Source organism: Urtica dioica, chromosome 10 (genome assembly GCF_054948205.1).
Source record: "Urtica dioica subsp. dioica isolate 48M chromosome 10, U.dioica_male_clone48M_v1_H2, whole genome shotgun sequence".
In the NCBI taxonomy this organism is placed as follows: domain Eukaryota; kingdom Viridiplantae; phylum Streptophyta; class Magnoliopsida; order Rosales; family Urticaceae; genus Urtica; species Urtica dioica.
In genome coordinates, this window is record NC_142765.1 from 20,003,101 (window position 1) to 20,021,717 (window position 18,617).

Consider the following 18,617-nt stretch of genomic DNA (forward strand, 5'->3'; position numbering starts at 1 on the left):
GCAATGGTAGAGAGGCATTTCAAAGATCTAATAAAATAATGTCAAAATAAAATCCCCCAACTTTATTATTCTCGAGAAAACTACAATCTGAGATATGTGGGTGAGTTAAAAACCCAGGTAAAATAATATTCCTAACACTCATCAGTGTATTTTTCTAAGTTCAACATGGCTCTCTGTTTCAAGTAGAAGGTGGAACTTGCCAGTTCTTGGGAAGAGGACCCAAGTCGTAGATGATTTCCCTGTGGCAAGACCACACCAACTTTATTGCTTCCGGGGTTCCGATCCCGGCACCCCTCGGGTCCCCGGCCGGTCCAAACCTGTCACAAATCCAGTGTTTTGATACAGTTAGAACGAGACACAGCTGAATAATAATAACAGGGCTAACACCAAGGGGTTGATCTAGTAGCAAGAGCAATTCTTGAGACCTTGTTAGTCCCCGGATCAATTCCCACCAGACGCAGTAATCGGGGCCACTAGGGTAGTCTCTCGGTTGATAATGTCACTCGTGGGTTTTAGTCGGGTCTAACCCGGGCACCACGGTTTTATAATAGTAATAATAATAATATAAGCATTTGTTACAACTAGCCAATCTTTAGCTTCTATTAACATTCTAATCAAAGTTTCATTTTATTAAAAAAATAGTCCATCAGACCGAAGTAAATTCAATTAACTAAAAACAGTTCATTTAATTTACTTCGGCCTAGTTGGCTATTTTCTTAATAAAATAAAATTTTGACTATTTTTTAAAAATACGATGGGCTATTGGATTACTGGTCTAATTGTCTCGTAATAATAATAGGGCTAACCAATGATTTTGAGGAGCTCCAGTTGTTCTAGCCCTAAGTCCGGCATATGTCGTCCCATTCACCGAGTTACCGATAACCTCCTGCGAATCGTCAGCAGGAAAAAAAGAGAATCAGATTGTCACTATACAATAACCTAATGAATTATGCTTTGGTAAAAAAATTTTTAAAGAAAATAATGAAATAAAGACTGGCCTGCAAAAAGTGAGGATCGTTGGAAACTACAGCAGCGGTCAAATGGGCGTGCATCTTCTCTAAGGCTTCCAACACCACCGGAAGTTGATCTCTCTTGTACTCCGTAATAATCTAATCATAAAACAATAATAAACAATAATAATAAAAATTGAGTCATAATCAAGAGCTTTTACTGGCTGCTATTTCACCCTTTTCTACCTGGAATGGCCCAAAAATTTCCGTGGTTACGAGGCCGTAATTTTCTTTCTTCACTATCTCTTCTATTGGAACAAAGACAGCTGTTGGTTTAAGTGCTCCGTAGATTGCTGGAATGGTGTGATTTTGCAATGGTTCCCCCCCAAAGAGTAGCTTTGAACCGGGTATCTGAAGCAATTTCTTGATGTGTTCAAGCATCGCCTCGGTTGTAACCTATAAACCCCCCCCAAAAAAAGTTAAGGAAAAAAAAAAGTCAATCTGCTTGGATGGTTTTTAAAGTGAGAAATTCGTAAATAGAATTTACCAAGTTTTTTTTTTTCTTCTTTTTCGTATAGATTAGATCAAACTAAATCTTATGGGAACCCTCTTAGACTTGATCCAACAATCTCTCAGAAGAATAAATATGAGCCAAAAAGATTAGCAGAAACATTACCGTAAGGACGGGACCAACAGTCAGATCCTCTAGCTTCCTTCTTTTGGCGAGTTCTTGGATTTTAGACAAAAGTGAAGTTTGTTTCCAGTTCTGTACACAGAGGAGAAATTGAAGAGGCAAGATACAGGATGTCAGAGCTTGGTCAACTGATAAAAAAATACAATTGGAAGCTCTAAGTTTCAAATTACATAAGAATTAATCCAACGAAATGCTTAAAGTTGTAATAAATTTACAACATAGAATGCCTTTTGTTATCTACGAGTTTCTCAAATTTGAAAACAAAAATAAATGTAATTTAGCACAGTACATATTCATATTCCAAGGACTTATTCTTTAATAGAGCCGATGATCTAACCTCGTGCATGAAGAGAATTGATTGTGCCGAGCACTTTTGACCAGTGCACGCATAAGCATCCTGATCGCAAACCCACGCTACATAATCCTCCTACCGGGCACGAAAAAAATGCATTATAATTATTCTTCATTCTATCTTCTAAAATAATTATTTTTAATTCTATAATAACACAAGTTGCGTTTTTATGGCAGCGAATTGCTAGATAGAAAACCTCTTGCACATCCGGACCCAAGATTTTCCAATCGAACCCTGCGTCTTCTAACTTAATACGACCCTTTAGATCAACAGCCAATTTATCTGCCACTCTCGAGCTCCCCGTGAAGAGTGTCATTCTCGGATTTGCCTGTCAAATAACACAAGAAAAAGGGAATAATTTAGGATGGCTTGCCAAATGAAGCAAAAATCATCATTTCTTTTCTGATTTTTTAACATATATTAATTTCGTGAGCCAACCTCCAGTAGTAGCTTGTTCATCGTCTTTCCATCGGAATTAATGAAGTCAACATCTTCTATAGGTAAGCCACAGTGATGAAGCAACCTCAGCATTTGGTCCATAACAAGGCTTACCTACAAACTCCCGAAAGAGATTAATAAAATTAAATCCAAAAGTTTGTCCATAACAATGCTAACTTAATAACCCCCATTCACGAACATCGTGCCTCTCATCGCTGGATTATTACCTTGCTGTCGACTTTGAGAAGCGGTTTGTTGCCCATATAAAGCGCGCCCATCAACTGCAATACGGGAATTTCTAGCGGAAAGTTGAATGGAGTGATGATGGAGACCTGAAAACAGGTTCTTAAATATTCAAATTCCATAGAGCAATAACTTATCACGAAAATTATAATACATAATACATATTTATCTGTTTAGTAATTCATGCATAAAACTGAACAAAGACAGGACCCGGTGAATACATGGTTGTTTACAGAGTTTATTAAGCATTTCATTTTTGTCGAGACATAGAAATAATTTCTTACGGGACCATAAGGCCAACGGAAACCATGACTTTGTTGTCCAAGATGATTCCCCGGTACTCCAAAAGACCTTGCAAGAAAACGAACCTGCGAAAAATTCCAGATGTCGAAAAAGGTCAATAAAAACCGTAGAGAGGGTTAAGCAGCCTCTGATATTATGAAGAAACTTCGAACATTGAGTGGGAAAGTGTGCCCATTCTCCGTCACTCATAGCTTCTGTACTGAAGCGCCGGAGTGAAAATGAGTTCGTTTGATAAGACATACCTGGTCACCAGAGAAATTTTCAAAAAACTTTTGAGTAACATAAACTTCCGCATAAGCTTGCTGGTAACTCTTCGGAGAAACCCTTTGTATTAATCTCGTGAAGAAATCTGAAACCTGAAAGACGCAAAGCAAAACGACATCAAGGGAATTTAAGAGTTACTTAATTAGCCACTCCTTCTCTTTTGAAAGCGTTACCTTTGGAATGGAAAGCGTGTGCGCTGCTTTCGCAGATATATCTCCATATAAAAGATACCTGCAAAAAAAATGTAGAGCTCATTTAGTTAGAGACCTAGCTATGATCATCTTGTTCTTCGTAATGATATCCAATGTGCAATATTAATGGACATCAAATGCGAACCTTTCTGGGTCTTTAAAGGGATTGTGCAAACCATGTTTGGGACACTTCGACAAACTCTCCACAAAAGGCTACGAAAAAAAAAAAAAAAGTTTCAAACAGTAAAAATATCTATAAAAAAGCAGATTCACCAACCCTTCAAACTATCAGCCCAAAAATCCCCAGGAAAGGAAAAAAAATAACTAGATGTACCTTAATTCCTTGTTCATCAATCTCGGCGACATTGATAAACGGTTCGCCGTTCAACGGATCCACAATGGTGTTCCAACTCTGCGATCTTGTCCATTTACCCTGCACTGAAACCAAACAGAGTTTCAATTTCAGCCGGAGCTACATCGTTATTCTAAATCAAAATCAGGATCGAAAATCCTTGAGTGGAACAATTTTGGTCGCTTTAATGGCTAAAAAACCTACCCAAGTTGTGTACTTCGGCGGGTTGTGAGCCCGAAATCTCTTCAGCTTCTACAGTAGCAAAAGATATAGAGTGAACTGATCTGCCAAAATAACACACAAATGTGAACCACCAAACTTGAAGTTTCACAAGAAAGGACCAAAAGAACCAAATTCAAACCCAAGAATAGTGATATCCTCTAATTTTGTGTGGCACTTTTTTCTCCCACAACCAATCCAACAGCAATTTATGATAGTTTAAATTCTAAACTAAAATCTACATACATAAAAAAAATCCTTGATCAACCATCAATCCTATGACATTTATGTAATATGGTACTAATTTTCAAATAACATAAAAAGATTGATATCATAAGATCAACACAGTCATTTAGACCACAAAACCAGAATAGCCAAACAGAACAGTGTTTATGAAACCGAGCACAAGAAGCAATGTTTACCTATCTCCGAACAATAAGAAAGACAAGAAAACGATACGTGTATACATATGTATATATATATATATATCTATATATACATACCTTGAGAGATTGAATGAAGAGAGGAAACTCAGGGCCTTCGAAGTCCCTCTGGTACTCAATCGACCACAAGCTACAAGCTTGTTCATGGTGTGTCGTTAATCGCAAGAAAGAAAAAAAAAACTTGATATTAGAGTGAAGAAATGGGAAGAGGATGCGAATCAAATCAAAACAAGCCTCGTTTGTTTCTCTTTTTCCTGCCCAATTCTGAAAGAGCACATCAGTGGCGAAATGATTTTTTTTTTTTTTTTCCTTTTAAAGTTTTTTGTTTCGGTAATGAAATCTCTAATTGTTTATTGATAATATTCGTTTCTATACGCATCCCAAAAGTATGACGTGCACTTAGTTTTGTATCATTTGCGAGAAGATTGATGACTGATGAGTCATGTCATGACTCATGATATAATAAAAAAAATTAAAAAGAAATGAAAAAACCCGTAACCATAATCATCATTGTACTTTTAAATTTTAATTGATTTATAATAAGGGAAAATATCAACTGTATTTTTTAATTTTAATTGAAATACGTTATTTATACCACAAGTTTTTAGAAATATCATACATATCTTTTCAGTTTAATATAAATGACATATATCTCCTTTAAAAATATGTTATATTTCAAATACCACTATTTTCGTTGAATTCACCAAAATACCCCTAATAAAATAAATATTTATTTACAATTTATTAAAAAAAAATTAAAACTTCTTTTATAAATAAAAATCCTTAACTTTTTTATAAAGAAAGTTTTTAATTTACATTTTTTATATATAATATAAAAAAATAAAAAATTATTTCATTAAGGGTATTTTGGAGAATTCAAATTATTTTTGTAAAAAAATAAACGAAAATGGTGGTATTTGAAATATAACATATTTTTAGGGAAGACATATGTCATTTATATTAAACTGAAATGGTATGTCTAATATTTCTAAAAACTGAGAGTATAAATCGTGCATTTCGATTAAACTGAAAGGATACTGTTGATATTTTCCTTATAACAATTGTCACGTGTTCGTGTTTTCTTCTCTTTTGAAATTGGATTGTCATGCTCATGTTCATCGAATCAATTAATATTTTGACTAAGGTAACAAAGCCATGCAAGTGAATCATACCAAAATTCGAACTCCATTTAAAGCCAAATATTTGAAGGGACATTTCTATCTAAAAATATAATAAAAATTCAATTTTAATATATTACACATAAGAATTTATTTATAATTTTGTTCCTAGTTAGTGGGTCTAGAAAATGGGGCTCTATTACTTGTGTAGTGTGTACGTTGGGAAATAAAATACGCAAACAAGTACGTGCACAGTTGGCATTGCATAGCTCTTTTGATAAGAACGACTTAATTAAGAACAATTAAATAGGTCATGAAATGGAAGATAGTTGTGAAGAATCTTAGGCATAATTTGTGGATTATGCTTTGAAGTTGCATACGTGTCGATAAAGGTGGCCATATGAGATCCCGTGGGATCCCGTTTTCCGTATTATTGGTACCATATGATAAATGAAAAAAAAAATCATATTATGAAATGTGATACCGAAAATTTTGTCCCAGAACCATCCGGGAAATGAGACGGAACTTGGATCCCCGTTTAGTATCATTTAGTACCACATTTTTTTAAATTGTATCATTTAGTACCACATTTTTTCAATTGTATTTTTTAATTGAAAATATATGAATTTTTTTTTATTTATTTTTAAGTGCATTCATATTTAAAATAAAATGAAAAAAAAAATAAATATGAGAGATATGGGAATCCCGGAACCGCGAAATATGGTACCGGGAATTCCCGGTACCGTGCAAAATGGTTCCGAGATTTCCCGGTACCATTTTTTACGGTTTCGGGAGTCTCATTTCCCGCAAAATATGAGACGGGACCAGGGAATCCCATTTTCCGGGTTTCATATGGCCAGTTTTACGTGTCGATGATATTCGGATAAGCATAAACAAAGATAGTATTTTCCAACTTTTAGTATTTAATTAACAGGTTTCAAATTCCTAACAAAAATAATGGTGTATTGGATTTTTTTTTACACAAGCTAACTTTAATCTTTGAGACATAATTCAATTAGCAAAATCAACAAAGTTAGAGAACGATAAGTTAACCGCTAAAATGTTCTCTAAAATGTGATCCAAATTAGCCCGAGAGATGATATATATCATCCTATTAATATTTAGAGAATCTTTTTCTTTATTATTATTGTTTTTATAAATTGTTATAGGATAATATCATTTTACGTAATTTTTTTTATTCTTCTTTATACAAAAAAGAAAAAGAAAAAAGTGTGATCCAAATCCAACCATAACACCGGTCCAAAATCCAAATGCACTGCTATGTCCCACTACAAAATACAATTAAAGTACTCAAAACAATAATTCCGATAGTTTGACAAGGCCTAACTTGAGAAATTCAAAGATTGCTACTACTAACTCGGATAACTCGAATAATTTGGTGAGTGCTATCAAGGGGCAACTTGAAAAGAGCTTTCAAAGACTACTAATAAGGCTATTTGAGAATGTTTTTTTTTTAAGGATAATTTAGTACCTTACAGAATCTGAGGTCTTGGATAAGAGACAAAAAAAAGGCATTTTCTATCCTATTAAATAATAAGAATAATGCACATATGAAAATAAAATAAAATAAAGATTTTTATTTATTTCTTTTTTTTTTCTTACTCTAATCGCTTTTTTTAAAATTTTGAATATGGTGAAATGACTTGAAACAAATATAAGATATGAGAAAAACTGCAAAACGAGGTATTTTTGGAAGAAAATAACGTATTATCAGAATAATGATGAAAATTGGTGGCATATTATCAGAATTTTTTTTTTTAATACTTAGGAAAATTTCAGACTTGAAACACGTATAAAAGAGATAAACTGTAGAGGTATTCTTGAATACGAATGAGATATTATCAGAATACAAATCATAATTAAACTAAAGTACTGTCTGATACAACTTTTATACAAAGATAACTAGGGTAATGTCTCTTCTTTATTATTATAAATCTGGGGTTTTATATCATAGAAATTTGGATACAAATCCAATTTTTATTATATATTAAAAATTCGTTTACGTAGACTATCATTTTTAATAAAATTTGTACCAATCCGAAGTTAAAAGAGAAGATTATAGGTAACCCAAGATGAATAGAAGTAGAACCAAGGACATTTACATTAATTACATTAATTGCCAATGAAAATTATGGGGATGAGTTGGAGTTGAACATCAAAACACTAAAAAAAAAAAAAAAAAAAAAAAGGCTTTTAGTGATGATTTCACCCCCCAAACTTAAAAGTTAAAACCCATAAAAACAAACCAAGTTTTACTAACACTAACCCAAAACAAGGTAAACCATAACTCCACTATAAAAAACTATTACCGACGCTTAAAACCAACTAAACTATTCCTAAATAATCACCCATCACTAAACACAACCCTTCATTTCCGCGCCCGCTTCCTCGGACCGGCCTCACTGCCCGGCCGACTCCTCTTCTTCACCGGCGACTTCTTCGCCGGCCTTCCGGCGGCCCTCCTCGCCGGACTGTCCTGCTCCTTGGCCGCCCCTTTCTTCTGCCGGATTCCGGCGCCGGGTTTTGACGACGACTCGGCCGAGCCGCGCTTGATCCGGTTGAGGAAATCCGTGGCGCTCCGCTTCTTTCCTCCGCTCTTCTCTTTCTCCGAGCTCTCGTTGTTGCTCTTCTTGCTTCTCGTGCCCGTCCTCGCTCTATCTTTTCTTCCCTTCTCCTCGAGGAGCTCTGTCTCCGCCGCCGCCTTTTCGCCCTTCTTCCAGCTCACCCCGCCGGATTTTGGCTCCGGCACGGCTGTCCTCGAAGCGACCGAGCTTCGCTTCCGACAAGCGTTCATCGGGACCGAGATCTTCGGCTTCCTTGCCAGCGACGCCGCCGGAGCCTTTGCCGGCGGGTCGGGCTTCAAATCCGGCGTTTTTTCTTCTTCTTCTTCTTCTTCTTCTTCTTCTTCTTCTTCTTCTTCTTCTTCTTCTTTTTGCTCGTTCGTCGTCATTGTCGTTGTTGTTGTTGTTGTTGTCGTGGTGGTGGTGCTTTGGGCGGTCATTTCCTTCCGGACCAGCGGTCGGAGCACCGCGGCGGCGGCGGATTCCGGCGACTTTTTTCCGAAGAAGACGACGGTGTTGCTGAAAACGAGCAAGAGGTCGCGGAAGAACTCGCTCTCGCAGTTCGAATATCGGCCGTTCTCGGCCCGGGTTCGGATGGTTTCGAAGTCCACGTGTCGTCTGATCATGGTGTTGTATCTAGGGGTTTCCTGAAATGTTTTAGATCAACAGGGTGACCAAAAGTTGAGAGTTAGTAACTTTACCTACGTGAATTGCGAGTTTCTGCATTAAATTTGGTTGAAATAATTGCACTACTAACATCTAGTTTTAAGGATTTTTTTTTTTTTTTAATAAGAAAAAATTCAAATTGTGGTATAAGCTGATGGGGTGTTCAGTTCTTATTTTTATGGATGATTTGGCAGATTTAAAGTCAAGGATATACAAAATAGCCAAGTTTTATCTATGATTAGAAAAATAACCAAAACGTGCAGTGATCAAATTATAAAAATAAAATTAATCTTAAGATTAATATTTTTGAAAATGATAAATTACTTATAATAATTGTCAAAAAATTTAATCTTAATATCAAAAAAATTTGAAACTTTGACTATTTTACTGAATAATTAGTTTCAAATTGTTATTTTGTACATTATTATTATTATTTTTTTTTTTTATAGCTATTTATTGATTGTGCATCTAATAAATTACCATATCAATGCAGCTTAATATTTTTATTTTTTATTTAGGAAATGCAACTAAGCTTAATTACTTAAACCGTCCAATCATAGCTTCGTTCTTTATGTTATATTTAAATAATTACTATTATTATCGTGGCTCCACAATCCACAAAAATGTCAAATACTTCCACAAATAAATTTGCTTTTACGCAATCGAAGGACGCGGCGAGGTACAACGTCAATAAATATTAGTCTTTTTAGAACTTTTATTTTCCATTGTTGTTTTTTGAAAACTTAGGGGCTGTTTGGTTAACTTTTCCAAAACCGTTTTCTGTTTTCTGATTATAAATTCTATAAAACAGTTTTAGAAAACTTGTTTGGTTATAAATTCGGAAAACAGATTTAGAATCATGTTTCTGTTTTCTTTGAAATTTGTTTAGAAAACAGAAAACAATGAAAAATTGTTTTATATTTTATCTCTATACAATTGGAAAACATAATCAAACAACATTTAAAATATTCTGAAACGTAATTCTAAATCTGTTTTTTAAATTTAAAAATTAGAATCAGAAAACAGAATTTAAAAACAGAAAACGAGTTTAGAAAACTAAACCAAACGACCCCTTATTTTCCTTGGTGTTGGCCATTACCAAACAAAATTTATTTGTGGTTTGGTTTCATAGCTGTACCGAGCAAACTGTGACACAAACGGTACAATATCATTGACGTGTATTTAATCAAATAGACTGGGCAGAAACATTCTTAATTAACTTATTTATTAGTTTTCTTGCTCATTTTAATTTCTTTCTTCTAATTGGAAACCTAATAAAACTAGTCCAACGGCGCAATTTTAAAATGCATTGACATGATAAATAGTTAAACACATAACGGATTACTATATCCATTATGTGTTTTCTTGGTCATTTTTTTTCTTTCTTCTAATTGGAAACCTAATAAAACTAGTTTTTGTTAACAAAAAAAAATAAAAAATCCAATGGCGCAATTTTAAAATGCATTAACATGATAAATAGTTAAACACATAACGGATTACCATATCCATATTTCATTTTTTTACATTGAAAATAACGAGCGAATCAAACTAAAAAGTAAAACTAATTCCAACAAAAATGACTTGACATTTTTTTTTCATTCCAAAAATGAGATCATGTTAATAGCCTCAATTAGTAACAAGTATACATGTTTGCAACTACTTTTTTAGTATCTCTAATCATAGAATAAAACTTAATATTAACTAAAAATAGAAAGAGCAATCTATATATATATATATATATATATATATAACACTCGTAATCCTGAAAGTAATTTTACGTTGTAGTCATATATAAAAATAATTTAAGCTAAATGAAGTTTGAGCTTTGAATATTTTATCTGGTTTAGCTACTTAGTTTAATTCCTTAATTTTTTATTGACATTTTATTTTGGTTTTTATTTACCTGCATCTCTTGCCGGCGCTCGAAAAATGAGCCAAACTTATGAGACCGTAGGATCTCGAGAAAACCAACCAACGGTTCAGATTCAACATTGCGGTGGGCCCGCTTGATCTCCACCGACCGATCTTCTCCCTCCGGTTCGGCCTGTTCGCTCTCGCTCCTCGAGCTTTGAACCTCTCCGCTCCAAACCTCCTTCGTACCTTCCTCTTCCGATTCGCCGCTGAGTTTCTCCGGTCCCGCTTTCTCCGGCTTCGAATCCGCCGCCGCTGATCCTTTGGCCGTCGTTTCGGAGCTTCCGCCGGAAGATTCCTCCCGCGGTTTCTCATCGCCGACCGGTTCAGTCCGGTCCGGCTCCTTCTCCGCCGTATTCGCGCCTCCGATCTTGAGATCCGACGAGTTCGACTCGTTCTCCGATCGCTCGTCGTGTACCGAGCCCTCGCCGGAGGCCTTATTCTCCAGCGACGACTCATTTCCCGGCTTAACAGCTTCTTCCTCTCTCTCTAGATCTGGTTTCTTCGCGCTCTCGTCGATCGGTCTCAGACTCTGGTCTCTCTCCTCTTTCAGTCTCACGACCTTCGTCTCCAACGATCTAAAACCAAAAATAATTAAAAAAAATAAAAACCTAGAAGAAGAAAAAAAAACGTGTTCGTTCGTTCAGATCTCGAGTGGTTTTCTTTTTCTGGTCATACATACACGATAGAGACGTCGTAGCGGTGGACTTCGCGACGGAGCTCGTCGATTCGGAGACGCCTGAGCTCGTCGAGGAAGGGGACAGAGGCCGGAGGTCCTTCCTTCGAAACGGCGTCGGACGCGGAGAAACGGCGACGAAGGTCGTGGAATTTTTGCTTGCAGGAGAGAGGAGTGAGGAGAGAGGACGCGGCGGCGCGTTTGCGGAGGTCGGCGGCGACGGAGTCCCAGTTGGCGGTGCCGTGGTGGCTGACGGCGAAGGCGAGAAGGAGGTCCTCCCATGTCCCCCACACTTGTTTCTCGCCGAAGTTGGGCTTTGCCATCTTAATTCTAATTCTTAACCAACACCATTTTTATTATTTTATCCACTTCTCATTTTCATCCTTTTTTTTTTACTAGTTCTCAGGTCATGCCCCGCATGACCATGCATATATTTTAGATATTTATTTTTATTGATATAGTATTAGGAATAGATAATAAAATATAATACAAACATAATAAAAGAAGACACAGTAATGAAAATTTGAATAACTTGAATATTATTTTTTATAAATGTGAAAACTAAACTACTAATAATAAACTACTAATAATTTTAAATTAAATTTATACAGATACATAATAAAAGAGAATTATAAAATTTTTATTACACTTATATTTTTTTATAAATAAGAAATGACGAAATATTAAAAGTTTTTAAATCTATGCCCTGACTTTTTTTTTTGTAGATATTTTCATGGAATATATATATATATAAATATTGAAATGTAGTTAGTATAGAAATTGGATTAAAAATTTAAAATCTAATTAAGATTGATTAATAAGTTTACTACTGTTTACTTTTAAACTCTAAACTCTAACATGTTACTTAGATGTTATTTTTTATATGATGACATTTTACTGTCTTGAAAAAAGGGAAATCATTATTATATTCTCTATACATATATGTAATTATGTTTACAAAAATGAGGTGTCAGCCATATTATACAACTATATATATATGCTAATTAACTAAATCGGTGAGAAAAACCAGTGAGCATTTAATGCAAGCATGTGCATTGAATATCTCAACTAAAAAAAACGCCAGATAAATCTTTGCCACGTGGCTTCTAAAAACGCAAAAAAACTTACGAAACGTATTAACATACGCTCTTTTATAGTATGTTAAAGATATGTATGCCTTTTTTTACTCTCTCTCTCTCACCCTCTCCATGATTCACACGTCTTTCATCAATTTAAAGCAATGTTTTGTGCCGATCTCAAAAATAAAAAATCGTAGAGACGGACGAAAATAATGTGAAAATTTGATAATAAAATATCCACGGAAATTTCGATAAATATGAAAATATCGACGAAAACAATATTGTAAAATTTAATTTTTAAAAAATATTTTTATATATAACCTAAATTTATCTAAAATAAATAATTCTTTATATGTATATATATTTATTGAAACAAAGCACACAAATCATTGGGCTTTTGTTTTAAAAGCAATTTATTGGGCCCATGTTTTACCACACTTTTGCCTTTCTTTGCCCTATTAGGGCATTAGGACTCCTCCCCATTGCCTCACGCCCTCTCCCCACCTTTTTCTTTTTTTCTTCCCTTTCTCTGGTCCTTTGCAGATCTGGACGAAATACAATGGGAAAGACGGCAAACTTCTACCGAAATCACCGAAATAAAGTTGAATCTGCACTATGGTGGTCGGCTTTTGGACGGCGTGACGGAAATCTCGTCGACATCGCGCGAATCATCTCTGCAACTCCGACCGAAACGCGACAACCTCGACATTTTTGCGGCACGATGCCGACAGAACGACGACATTTCGGCGACATTTTCCGGCAAAACAAACAACATGCTCGAATCAGTCCGACATCCTCCAAAAAGCAAAAAATTTCATCGACAAAACGGAGACATTTCTCGACATTTTAAACCTCGATTTAAAGAAGGCATTTTCATCAATATGTGTACATTTAATCTTCATAAATATCGTGTTTTTACTCTTAATTATGTCACTTTTTTTTACTGAAAGGTAGTCTCACGGACTATTAATTAAAAGACATATCTGCCAAAATGGCCTCCCATAAAATAAGAGGAATATAGTTGTGCCACAGAGCTTTTGAAGCAAAATTTAGAGCAAATTTGACAAGCACATGCGCAACCATATTACATAATCTGGGAATGTAAATAATATATAAGAGAGAAAAATCCAATGCAAGAGCTCTAATATCTTCGAGAACCCTCCCAACCTTTGTGATGGGAAGCTGGCTGCGAATGAGGAGCTTATGGACGGTATCACAGACGGCCTGGATATGCAGGTGAGTGATACCAAGATGATGGGCCTTTGAGATGTTGTGTTTAGTAACGAGGTCTTCAACAACTACGAGGAAGATGGCGGCATTCATCAGGGCGATGAAGGAGTCGCAGACTAGCCATGTTGAAGTTCAGAAGACTCCGTTGAGGCTGCAATGACGACTATTCGCAAAGAAGGCGGCATCGGTGACGAAGGCCACCACTCTAGGGTCAGACAAGGGTCATTGTTGTGGATAGGGCTGGCTAGGGCCAACATGAGCCGGGAGAGAGGGCATCGAGCTTTTGCGGAATTCCTCAAGGTGGTGAAGCGTGTAGTTGATGGAGTCGATCATAGACCTCGCTTGATTATTGTGGATGACATCATTTTGGTGATTCCAAGAGGCCCACACGAGTCATGCTTATCCAGCGAGTCCTTCACGTGGGAGAGTAAGTCGATCATGTCCTTGTGGAAGCTCGTTTTGATCATGGGCCACCAACCCTTCACCTTCCACACCCATTTACTCTTCGGGCAAGACCAAAGGGCGTGGAAGGCAGTCTTATTGTCGGTGGCGCATCTGAGACTGCGGTAAATGACACACTAAAAATATATAAATAATTCCGATATCTAGAATTTTCTTGAACAATAAGGATGTTATAGGTTTTAAGGGTTTTAAGTTTTGTAGTTTAGTATTTTTGTAATTTTGTAAGTTGTAAAGAATATTTATGTAATTTAAAAAAATTATATGGGTAATGTAAAATGAATAGTGATTTGTGAGAATCATTTCCTTTATATATATAATAATAATAATAATTAAAGTGTATATATTTTAGATTAGACATATAATAAATAAATAATATATTTTTAAAATTTAGCCTAAAAATTAAAACAAAAATACTTTTATATAAAATTCGACGGAACTAAAGAAAAAAATTCGATTAAAGAAAAAATTTTGATTTAAATTTTAATCGAAATTATTCGGTTAAATTAACCGTACGGTTAATTTTAATTGAATTTTCGGTTAAAATTAATCGTACGGTTAATTTTAATAGAATAACAAACAATTACTTAATTGAAAAAAGTAATTATAGTTTATTGTAAAGTTGTTTGTTATCTAACGAAATATTTACAAATTGCCCATTTTTCGGTTAAAATAATTAGTTGTAATTAATTGTTCACTTTTTTATTTCCGTTAACAATTAACCATGAGAAAAAAGGTTAATTGAAGTTAACGGAATTTTCAACATAAGGCGGAACACAACTTCTAAATGAGATACTCGTGTAATTTACAATAAATATATAAAAAGTAGATGGTTCATAACTTCATAGAATTGATTAATTGTAAGTTGCACAAATACCCATGCGACATAAAATCCTTCGCCGTCCTCGCATATATGCAGTGCTTCCTTTCCGTTCGAAGCTCACTAATTAATTCAGCCACTCAGGTTCAGGTACTCTCTCTCCTCGCAGCTATGCTTCTCTCTTTTTCGAGTTTTTAAGCCTCTTCGTTTCAACTTTCAACTTCCTTCTATCACTCCATTTTGTTACTACTTTTTCTCTCTCGTCCCAGGAGCTTTTCCATTTTCTCATCTTGACTCTGAATCTACGTCTCTGCGACTCCAAATCCTGAACCATCCGTGGCTTGTATCTCATTTAGGTTATTTTAGGGAATTAAATTTATATATTTCTTTCCAATTGCATGCTATTGGAAAGAAGAAAAAAAAATGATCGTTCTAATATTTGCCTTCCAGGTGATCGACTAAAGTTCAGGAAGAAAATTGTGTGGCTCTCCTTGGCTCCTGTTGTTCTTGGTTAGATTTTTCAGATGCAACACTATTTGCTCCTTTTTTTTATTGCATTCATTGATTTATTTATTTCTCTCTTTTCTTCAAATGAATATATGGTTTGTTGATGAAATGAATCAAGTTGAGTATTACTTTACCAAAAAGCAGTTGATATTTTGTTTTCTTATTTACGGATACATTAGAATTAGAATGACTTGTTCTTTCTTATCTCATAGAATGTTAGTTGTTTGAAACTTGCATGACTAGTCATTTTTTTTTTCCTTTCTTGCCATCAAACAAGTAAATAGGAGCTCCAATCATTTCATGTTTTATCTCAACTTCTCAATCATTTCACTTTCCTTTTTTATATACGAAGCAGTGACAAATGACATTTCCTTTCTCTTGCTACGGCACAAAACTACAATTATTTTTAGTGTTAACTATTACTATGTCCTTTCAATTTCCAAAAACCCAAACTTCGTTGTTATTTCAGGGTTTTTTTTTTTTTTTTTTTTTTCATTTGACAACACAGTGCCTAAATAGTTTCATTCCTCTGCATAGGTGGTAACCACAAATATAGAGTAAACGGTGAAGAGGAAATCAAACTCGAGGAATAGTTGCAGAGATACCAATGAATCGTCGAAACACTGCGACATTGCCGGAAGAACTTGTTATATCGGAGATTCTTCCGAAAGTGCCGGCAAAATCTCTTATCCGATTCAAATGCGTATCAAAGGACTGGCTCGAAGTCATCACGAACGGGGCTCATCTGAAGAAAGCTCACGCTCGCCATCACACGGCTCGTACCTCCCCCGAGATCTCCTTTATCATTCACGGGTTAGAGCGTTACAGTATAGGATATCACAAACTGTTTTTCATCTCCAGAGACGACCGTGAAATTCAAAATAATATTAGTCCGCTAGAGGTTGAGGTGTTTGACATGTCTTATTTGCGGAGCGTATTAGAACCTCCAGAATTCAACCAATTCAACTCAATCCAAGTAGTTGGGTCCTCTAACGGGATTGTTCTTCTCAACAAGCCGTTGACATGGTGGAACCCGATCACGAGAGAATTTCGGTTTCTTCCGGAGGCGCCGCGGTCCAACCAAGAGAGAATTTCTTTCGAGTCCCTGATTCTGAACGTAGGGTTCGACGATGAGAGCGGCGATCACAAGGTAGTGCAAGTAAGTAACACGTGGAAGAGCGACGCCGATAGTGTCGCGGTGCCGGCACTGAATTTCCAAGTGTTTAGCAAAAAAGCCGATTCGTGGAATGATCTCAAAACCGTCCCCGGGTTCACTATCTATACAGCGAATTGCTCCCCGGTTTCGATCGACGGAACGTCCCACTTTCTTGCACGGCAAAGAAAGCCCAACATGGGAAGCGCAAAACTCGTGATCTTGTCGTTCACGTATCGGAACCTCGAAGTGCGACACGTAATCGACGCGCCTAATTATCGCTCGGTGGACGGGAGAGAACCTTTGCTCGTGCTCAAACTCGTCAGATGGAAGGTGGACTCATTGGCTTTGATGGTCACGGATCTGGTGTCGACGAACGTGAATGATTTGTGGGGGATGATAAAGAACGACGACACGGGAAACGGATTTCGCTGGTCAAAGCTTTTCGTGTTCGAATTCCGCCCTTACATTTGCGGATTTTGGAGCGACCGATTCCTTATAATTCGAAAACCGAGCGACGAGCTTGTTCTGTGGGACCCGCAGGCAGACGCCGATGGAGACAGCTGTCTCAAGCTCGTGGAACTACATGAGCATATTTGGGGCTTCGGTATTGTCAATGATTATGTTCCCACCTTGGTTTCGGTCTTTCCAGATCCTTGATATAGATCGTCCAACTTTTGATATTCATATTTATTAGATGATATAGATAGGTCGATGATACTTTTGATGTATGACCAGCCAGTTCTCTATCATTATTGTATGTCTCAGATTATATATTGAATCCTATAATTTATTTCTAGATTACAGCCTCTTATCGATGACCTCGATGACGTGTATGATCTTTGGGTGATGACCAAAAATGGGGACCATGATGGGCTTAGTTGGTCCCAAGTTTTTTGTGTTCGATGCTCGTGTTTGCAGAGTTTGGAGCGACCGGTTTCTGACGGTTCAGAGACGTTCCCAACGGAACAGCAAGCTTGTTTTGTGGGACCCGCAGAAGGATATCGACGACGGAGTTGAGCTGGACGACCCTTCATGCCGTTGACTACGTTCCCACGTTGGTCTCCGTCTTTCCATGTCCTTCTGGATAAATCCATACTAGCTTTCTACTCTGAGATTGCAACAAATTTCTTTATAGTATTATGTTTGTATCAGAGTAAAAAACCAAGTTTTTAGATTTGAGTAATGGGTTATAAATTAGAGATTGCATTACAATGATCACAAGATTCCACCATTGGGACGGGCATAATTTAATTTATACAAAAAAAAAAAAGAAGCATTTTGCATTTGTAACATGTTTTTTTTTTTCTCTCTTTATAATCCATCTATTTGTTGTTTGATATAAATAAATAAATGATTAATTTTTATATATTAATCATTGATGACATATAACGATTACGCGTAATACCAATCCGATTCATTGATTGGTAGGGAAGAGAACATTTTTTTTTTCTTCAGATTTTTAGTTGTTGTGGACTACTTGTTTTATCGAATTTTGGACTACTTGTTTTATCGAATTTTGTGGAGAGTGTGAGAAATTTGTCATTTTTAAGATGTTAGGGCTATTATGAGTAAAATTACTCTAGATCTATTTCCTCTGCCAAGCTTGTCGTCTTCATCTATGTCTTAAAATGACAGATAACGATGCATATTTGCCAAATTTTTCATTTTTCATTTTAAGATTTAAAATTTAAATATTGTCTGAAAAAATAAACACAAATTTAAGTAATATGTCATTTATAAGAGGCTTTTATTTTTATTTTTTGCACCGTGGTTCATGCACTTTTCTTTTGGTTGTAGCACATTGATTTGTAATTTTTTTCTAGTGACTTTCAAAATATTGGGATCAATGGCCATTTTCATAAACTCCATCCAAATTTTGGACGGAATAATAAAAATATGGCATGTAGATGACCCATTCTTAATCAGATAACATATCTAATTAGTTTCTGGAAAATGAGCTCAAA

The 18,617-nt window shown here is 35.8% G+C and overlaps 3 protein-coding genes across 5 annotated transcripts; 1 reads left to right on the plus strand and 2 right to left on the minus strand.

The window, feature by feature from the left end:
• Nucleotides 1–13: 13 nt before the first annotated feature.
• On the minus strand, nt 14–4,810 carry ALDH12A1 (aldehyde dehydrogenase 12A1). Its single transcript, XM_089628524.1, has 16 exons — nt 4,510–4,810; nt 3,992–4,071; nt 3,770–3,873; nt 3,581–3,648; nt 3,418–3,475; nt 3,223–3,336; nt 2,962–3,045; nt 2,662–2,766; nt 2,435–2,548; nt 2,193–2,324; nt 1,982–2,071; nt 1,627–1,716; nt 1,197–1,406; nt 999–1,109; nt 807–886; nt 14–317 (listed from the first exon to the last, which is right to left on the minus strand). Exons 1-16 carry the CDS (start codon nt 4,593–4,595, stop codon nt 179–181), a joined length of 1,665 nt encoding a protein of 554 aa, XP_089484650.1. The 5' UTR covers nt 4,596–4,810; the 3' UTR covers nt 14–178.
• Nucleotides 4,811–7,695: 2,885 nt separating this feature from the next.
• On the minus strand, nt 7,696–11,791 carry LOC149383833 (uncharacterized). The gene is made up of 3 exons (XM_089628755.1): nt 11,409–11,791; nt 10,719–11,304; nt 7,696–8,796 (listed from the first exon to the last, which is right to left on the minus strand). Exons 1-3 carry the CDS (start codon nt 11,723–11,725, stop codon nt 7,957–7,959), a joined length of 1,743 nt encoding a protein of 580 aa, XP_089484881.1. The 5' UTR covers nt 11,726–11,791; the 3' UTR covers nt 7,696–7,956.
• A 3,229-nt stretch (nt 11,792–15,020) lies between these two features.
• On the plus strand, nt 15,021–17,917 carry LOC149383834 (F-box/kelch-repeat protein At3g06240-like). 3 transcript variants are annotated; one of them, XM_089628180.1, is made up of 4 exons: nt 15,021–15,140; nt 15,260–15,346; nt 15,441–15,500; nt 16,035–17,917. In XM_089628180.1, the coding sequence occupies exon 4, from the start codon at nt 16,105–16,107 to the stop codon at nt 17,308–17,310; it is 1,206 nt and encodes a 401-aa protein (XP_089484306.1). In that variant the 5' UTR covers nt 15,021–15,140; nt 15,260–15,346; nt 15,441–15,500; nt 16,035–16,104; the 3' UTR covers nt 17,311–17,917. The 3 variants fall into 3 exon arrangements, with proteins under 3 accessions (XP_089484306.1, XP_089484308.1, XP_089484307.1); XM_089628182.1 differs by lacking the exon at nt 15,260–15,346; XM_089628181.1 differs by lacking the exons at nt 15,021–15,140; nt 15,260–15,346 and having other exon boundaries at nt 15,364–15,500.
• Nucleotides 17,918–18,617: the final 700 nt, after the last annotated feature.

What these genes read in the sequence shown, in the direction of transcription:
- ALDH12A1 (XM_089628524.1), bottom strand. Translation starts at nt 4,595, where the DNA reads ATGAACAAGCTTGTAGCTTGTGGTCGATTGAGTACCAGAGGGACTTCG. An exon ending in AAAATTTCTCTGGTGACCAG is followed by an intron (nt 3,046 to 3,222) that starts GTATGTCTTATC and finishes AATTTTTCGCAG; the next exon opens with GTTCGTTTTCTTGCAAGGTC. An exon ending in AAATTTTTGGGCCATTCCAG is followed by an intron (nt 1,110 to 1,196) that starts GTAGAAAAGGGT and finishes TTTTATGATTAG; the next exon opens with ATTATTACGGAGTACAAGAG.
- LOC149383833 (XM_089628755.1), bottom strand. Translation starts at nt 11,725, where the DNA reads ATGGCAAAGCCCAACTTCGGCGAGAAACAAGTGTGGGGGACATGGGAG. An exon ending in CGCTACGACGTCTCTATCGT is followed by an intron (nt 11,305 to 11,408) that starts GTATGTATGACC and finishes TTTTGGTTTTAG; the next exon opens with ATCGTTGGAGACGAAGGTCG. An exon ending in AGCGCCGGCAAGAGATGCAG is followed by an intron (nt 8,797 to 10,718) that starts GTAAATAAAAAC and finishes AAAACATTTCAG; the next exon opens with GAAACCCCTAGATACAACAC.
- LOC149383834 (XM_089628180.1), top strand. Translation starts at nt 16,105, where the DNA reads ATGAATCGTCGAAACACTGCGACATTGCCGGAAGAACTTGTTATATCG.